General features: G+C 40.0%; 1 protein-coding gene across 1 annotated transcript in view; it reads left to right on the forward strand.

Annotated features, from left to right (window-relative positions):
• The window catches only part of LONRF2 (LON peptidase N-terminal domain and ring finger 2), a gene marked incomplete at its 5' end in the record, with an annotated part of 33,923 nt that extends 28,672 nt beyond the window's left edge, over positions 1-5,251 (forward strand). Inside the window, 2 exons of the mRNA XM_084227226.1 lie at positions 850-999; positions 1,345-5,251. Of these exons, the coding sequence (XP_084083352.1) occupies positions 850-999; positions 1,345-1,503 (309 nt within the window). The 3' untranslated portion in view covers positions 1,504-5,251. The remainder of the gene's footprint in view (positions 1-849; positions 1,000-1,344) is intronic.
• Between the last annotated feature and the right edge of the window lie 749 nt (positions 5,252-6,000).

Raw genomic sequence — 6,000 nt, forward strand, 5'->3', positions numbered from 1 at the left:
GATACTTACCTTAAGATGAGATTAATTGTTCTCTAGAACTGCTTCTCTTTGATTGTGAAGGGCATCTAGAGTAGGTGGATCAGATGTGTACCTGAGTGAGTAGCATAGGTGAAATCACTTATGTGATGTGCACATGTTAAAGGGAAAAAAAAACCCCAAACAAAAATCCAGAATCAAAACCCCCAAAACCCCCACAAATCACCAATTTGTAGTGGTTTTTGCTTATGGTTTTTTTTTTTTTCCCCTAATAGTTAATAGGCCTTTGCAACTAAAACACTCTGCTTCAATGAGGGTGTTTCTTCATGGCTGTTTCTGGTATTGGGAAAGCATCACTTTCCCTGTTTCCTGCCTGCTTGGGTGTCTACCCTCCTCCTTCTCCTTGGCTGTCCTACCATGGCCTTACCACTTCTATACAATAGTGCTGGTCTCTTAAGTGCTGTAGCCCCCCCCATCTCTGTGCTCGGTTGCAGTAGTATTTGTTTTGTTTTGCCAGATGATGTACTACTGTCCAGAGGTCATTCTGTGACAGGGACTCAAGGTTGTGGGTTTGAGATTATAAATATGTCCCAGGATTAGAGAGCATAGTCTTCTATTATGCCAGCATTTAGGAATGGATACTAGTGAGACAGTTACTGCTCCAAGAAGTATCACTTCAGAACACCTAGGAGAGGGTAAAAAGACTCCAGCATCACAGGTTTGAAATCTGAGACTTAGAGACAGTTGGTTTACACAAGGACATTTGAACAGCTGTAGTCACTGCATTATTTTGCTTCGTTTGCTTCTGGGGAAGCATATGGACTCCACGATATCAAGCCTGTTTTGTTCCATCTCCCTTCTTTTAACAATAAGGTTGAAGGACCAGAATATGAAGAACTTGTCCGCCTTCATGATTCAGTCTATGATCAAGCTGTTGCCTGGTTCACTTCACTTAAAGACAATATGAAAGTGCAAATTCTCAATCATTTTGGATCTATGCCAGGAAAAGAACCAGAGCCACAGGTAATAAAACCTGCCTACTTATGCAGCCTTATTCTACACAGAACTTTAACACTAGACTGTTTTCTGACAGATTGTTGCTGTGGTTTATACATTCTAGACTCTTATTTACCTAATTTTAGTCTGTTGGCATGAAGCATGGTAAACAATGTACCTGTGTAATTTGGTAGCTGAAGAGATAAATCTTAATGGTGTATACGGATAAAGAGAACACCTGCAATTAAGTGTTCAGTTGTTGCTTGTTTTGTGGTGACCTTCTTAGCAAATAGAAGGTGAGAAGGAGGGTGATGTTCTTTGTGGGGCTGGGCTGGCGAATGCATAACTGCATGTTTTTCCATCCTTTTGCAGAGTAACCCCAGTGGTCCTGCCTGGTACTGGTGGCTCTTGGCAGTGTTGCCTCTGGAAAACAGAGCTCAGCTGGCTATACTGGCTATGACCTCCCTGAAGGATCGTCTAATCGCCATCAGGCGCGTATTGATATTTGTGACTCGCAAAAGACCCAGATAACATGGACTTTTGTTGTGAGTGGGCACCAACAACATCTCATGACAGGTTGTTCTGGGGGGAGGGCAGAAGGGGAGGGGTTGTTTTTTATATTTTTTTAAGATTCCTTCAAGAAGGAACAGCCCTTTCTGACCGCATCCTGCATCCATCGATTGCATCGGTTTGTTTTCTGGGTATTCACCAAACCTTGCACACTCTCCTGTTGTCCTGGTGAAAACGGAGCCTCTGCAGAGCTGTGCTACATTTAGAATGTAGCTGATGGATGTGGATAATTGCTTCAAAGTACTTCTATAGAATTGATGTTTCTAGCCAAGAGAGTTAAGTACTAGAGTAGTGCCATTGGCCTGCATGTGATCTGAATTTTCACTTAGTAGGAAGAGGAAACTGGACAGTGGATTGAAGAGGTGTTTCCTAGACTTTCTTGAAGGTAGTGAAGAGAAGAGGAGTTATGCTCCCCAGAAAGAAGTATGCACGAGGACTATAACCAACAGTACTCTCTGTTAGTGAATTGGAAGGCAGTCTGTCATACACCCACATCTCCCACTCTCCCACTCTCTCTCTCTCACTCACTCTCTCTCTCTCTTTCTCTTTCTTCAGCAAATAACAGTTTGAGGGAAAAAACAGTTTAAGCCGTTTGTAGTCAAGGCATCTGAGGATGTTTATCTGAAAGAATAATAGCTACTGAATAAGCACACTATTTGGTAGCCTTAGGTAATCCCTCCTTTGTGATTTACAATGTTGTAGCAGAATAAGTATATACAAAATGTTTGGAAATATGTACTTTGGTTTCTTTGAAGAGAAAACCCAAAGTAATCCTAGCCAGTCTTACTGCTAAATTCAAACCAAGCCGCTCACTAAAGTATAATAAACACTGCTGTGAAATAATGATTTCACCCCAAGTGTGAGGGAGGCATGCTGCAGTTTACTCTGAACACCTGCTCTGCTAGTGGAACCGGCGAGGATGAAAAGTGGGGAGGTTTCCATCTCTCTCCTTCATGCAGTGTCCTGCTGACCTCCTGTTACTTTGGGGTGGTCTCTACTGAACGTGTTTCAAACCGAAAGTATTGTAGTTTAGTACCAGTTGCTGTATGTGATGGAAATCAGTCCACAGTAACACCATGAAAGGAGTCACAAACCGAACCTATAAAGGCACGTCTCAATGCAAGCTTCAGTCAGGTGTTAAACTTCATTTGTCTCTTTGATTATTTTTTTATGTATTGTTTTGTTAATATCTAACTTTGATAGCTGTTAAATTGATCGCTTGTCAGTCAAATGATCAACATATGCTCAACTGCCAATGAAATAACTCAGTGTTACCAATTCAATTGGCATAGTTTCATATAACTAGAACTGATCCTACCAACAGGGAAAAAAAGTTGACTTGAATCTCCATGTGCTGCAAGCATAGCAAGACCAATGTAAAGACTTGTTCATGTGCAGAAGTCTGGTAAGAAGACATGGCTGCTTACCTAAATGGTCAAAGTGCCTGGTTTCTTTTTTAGTTATTTTCTCCTTATTTGTCAATGAAGAGATATTTAAACTTTTTGTTTTTCACTTTGTACATGAATTCTGGAAGAAAACTGCATTAAAATGCAGTGATATTACCTGCTCTCTTTGGGTATTGTAGTTATAACCTCTGTGGTCTGGGAAACAAAAATTCCGTTTTTTTTTTCCTTTCAGCAAATGGCTACCACAAATGGTTTCTGTAACATACCCTGAATGTACTGTAACTGCCTCTACCTTGAACACGCCTTTTCTATTTAAGTGGTTTGTAAGTGTATTCTCTGAATTGTGAAGTGCATAATGTACAACCAATGATGTCATAACCTCTACAGTAGCCTTCTGCAAGTTCTGCTACCACCACCAAAATACTCAAAATTCAAGTTGAATGCATTTCCTCCAGGATTTGAAGATGATGAAGAGGAATTCAGTGAAGTATAAGGAATTGTTGTATTTGTGGGGAGGAAATGTCAGAAGTCAGTAGGTCTTCAGCCGACTGTCAGCTGAGCTACTGAAGGGTGATTTCACAAACTAATTCTCGGACCAGAAGATGGACTGTATTTGATCTTGCAATCCTTTCTGTTTAGCTTCCTGTTCTTCCCATTCCTTTTCATGCTGTGTACTTCTTCAAGACTCATTCATCTTGCTTGTTTGTGTGTCTGGCCTAGTTTTGAGTATTACTAGTTTAGCTGGAAGAGGATGCTGATGGTATTTGTATATTGCTGGTCCCTGATCTTATATGTGCTTAATTTTACAGATAGGAGTGCATTTAAGAAAAAAAAAAATAATATCAAGGTGCTAGTTAGTGTCTTCTTGGCTTTGCCTCAGTAAATGTTAATGTTAATATTCTTCTCTGCAAAAGTGATTTTTTCAAGATATCTACTTTTGAGGTACTTCTGACAGAAAACCCTATGAAATGAGAGGTTGTTTACTGCTGTTCTGTAATGTATAAAGACATTCTACATGGGAAGTGACATTACTGTGTTCATGAAGGCCTGCATAGTTAATAGAGTGATTGTTATTGAAAAGAAAGCTGAACTGTAGAGGGATTTTTTTTTAGTCAAGGTTTAAAGCAGTTTGTGAATATTTCAGTGACTGATGTTTTGGATAAATGATAACAACAAAGGAATTGTCTGTGTATGGATGCAAATAATAATATTAGCAGCCCAAAGCTGACATTTCTTCCAAAACATTGAATGCTGATCAAATAGCAAAGCTTTAATAAATAGATAAAATCACCACTGCCCTGTGGTACTTGCTTTTTAAGGGGAAGTACCAGTTTCATTTTTACCAAATCACCTCTGCCATAAAATATCTGCAGCATCCAGTAGTACCTCATGGGAAAAGCTGTCTCGTTGCTCTCTAGAAGAAATGTCCACGTTACAGCCAGTCTGTGCTTAGGTGTAACTTGTTGCCAAGGTACATATGGAAGCATTGGAGCTGAGCTCCTGGAAGAGATAGACAGGATTTGTTGCCTTTCTAGCTCATTACACTTTTCTTGCTTGCTGTCCAAGCAAGGATGCTGGGATATATGATGAGTCTTTTCACTGTGGTGAATGTGGCCCTTCTTTATACATCGTAAAGAGGCCAAAAAGAAAAAAAAAAATCCCTCTACCTCTACACCTGTTGTTCACCTGTAAAATTTCAAGCTACAAAATGATATATATATTTTAACCTTTTTTGTCTTTCAGAAGCATACTAATTGTTTGCCACTGAGGCCTTTTATCTACTGTATTTTAATATGTTCATTTGATAGTCATCGAGATCTCTTTGTACTTCTAACCTGTAGAACTTGTCATGTTTCTTACTGCTCCTTTTTCCTTCTTCTCCAGTCCACTTTTAAATTGATAAATAGAAAGCTGTACACTCTATTCCTGTTACATTTTACACTAGTGGAACTGGTATTTTGGTAGCGCCTTAATTTTGCAGTTGTGAAATGATTGTATCAACTCTTATCTGGGGCTTCTGACCAGATGTAAATGAGTATGTTTAATGTAGATAAACTTGAAACCATTTTTTACTGTTTTAAAGCTAGAAATGAAATGGAGTGTGTACATATGTATAAATATAAATTATTAATCTGCACCTTTTTGTATCTAGTAAATACAGGAGAAGTTCATGTTCTAACCACATTTGGCACTTCTTGTTGCATAAACAAAGCCAAAACTTTTTTTAAAAATTGCAGTGTTCATTTCATGTGTATTTGCAATATTCATGGGAAATGTGTTTAATTTATGTGATATTTGGAATAAACCAGGTTGAATTTATGCCAGTGTGAGTTCATGGGTGAAGCTTTATCACTAAGAGCTAGAGCTGAGGTAAACACGGTCTGAACAAAACAAGCCACTGATGTGCTGCTGCCCAAGGGCTGACAATTGTTCTGATGAGGCTTTAGGAAGCAGATGGCATCCCAGAAGCAGTGGTTAGATGTTGGGGTTCATGAGTTGCATGGCAATTGTTTTAGCCCCTGTGCAGGGAAATGGATAGGCTGCAGAGGTGGCACAGTGGGATTTGCTGCACACCCAGGGCAGACTGTGGCACTGGGTGGGAGTACGAGGGGTGGATTTGAAGGAGAGTTGGAGGACCTCAAAATAAGGAAAAGATTGGAGGAGTTGAGCCCTCAGCAAGGGCTGGGATGGAGGAGGTGAACCTTCAGCTTCCTCAGGAGTGGGTTGTGACAAAGATGGGGTATGATCCTGAAGTGGGCTTTTCTTTTTGTAGCTTATTGGATTATTTTGTAGTCCTAAGCATGACCTGACCAGCCGGTAAACTAAGCTCTAAAAAAACATATGGTTACACTGAAGAATAACAAATGCTTTATTATCTTAAGCCCAGTGAAATAAAATACCTTCAGGGTGCTGTGAGGGAGGCAATGTTCCAAAACAAGGCAACTGGACTTGGCTAGCACCAGTGTATCAGGGGATGGGACACTGTCAGCAGCAAAACTTTGATGGTCCTCATGGGTTCCTTCCAACTCGGGATAGTCTCTTCTAAAACAGA

The sequence above is a fragment of the Fringilla coelebs genome (genome assembly GCF_963513975.1).
Source record: "Fringilla coelebs genome assembly, chromosome: 2".
Lineage (NCBI taxonomy): Eukaryota > Metazoa > Chordata > Aves > Passeriformes > Fringillidae > Fringilla > Fringilla coelebs.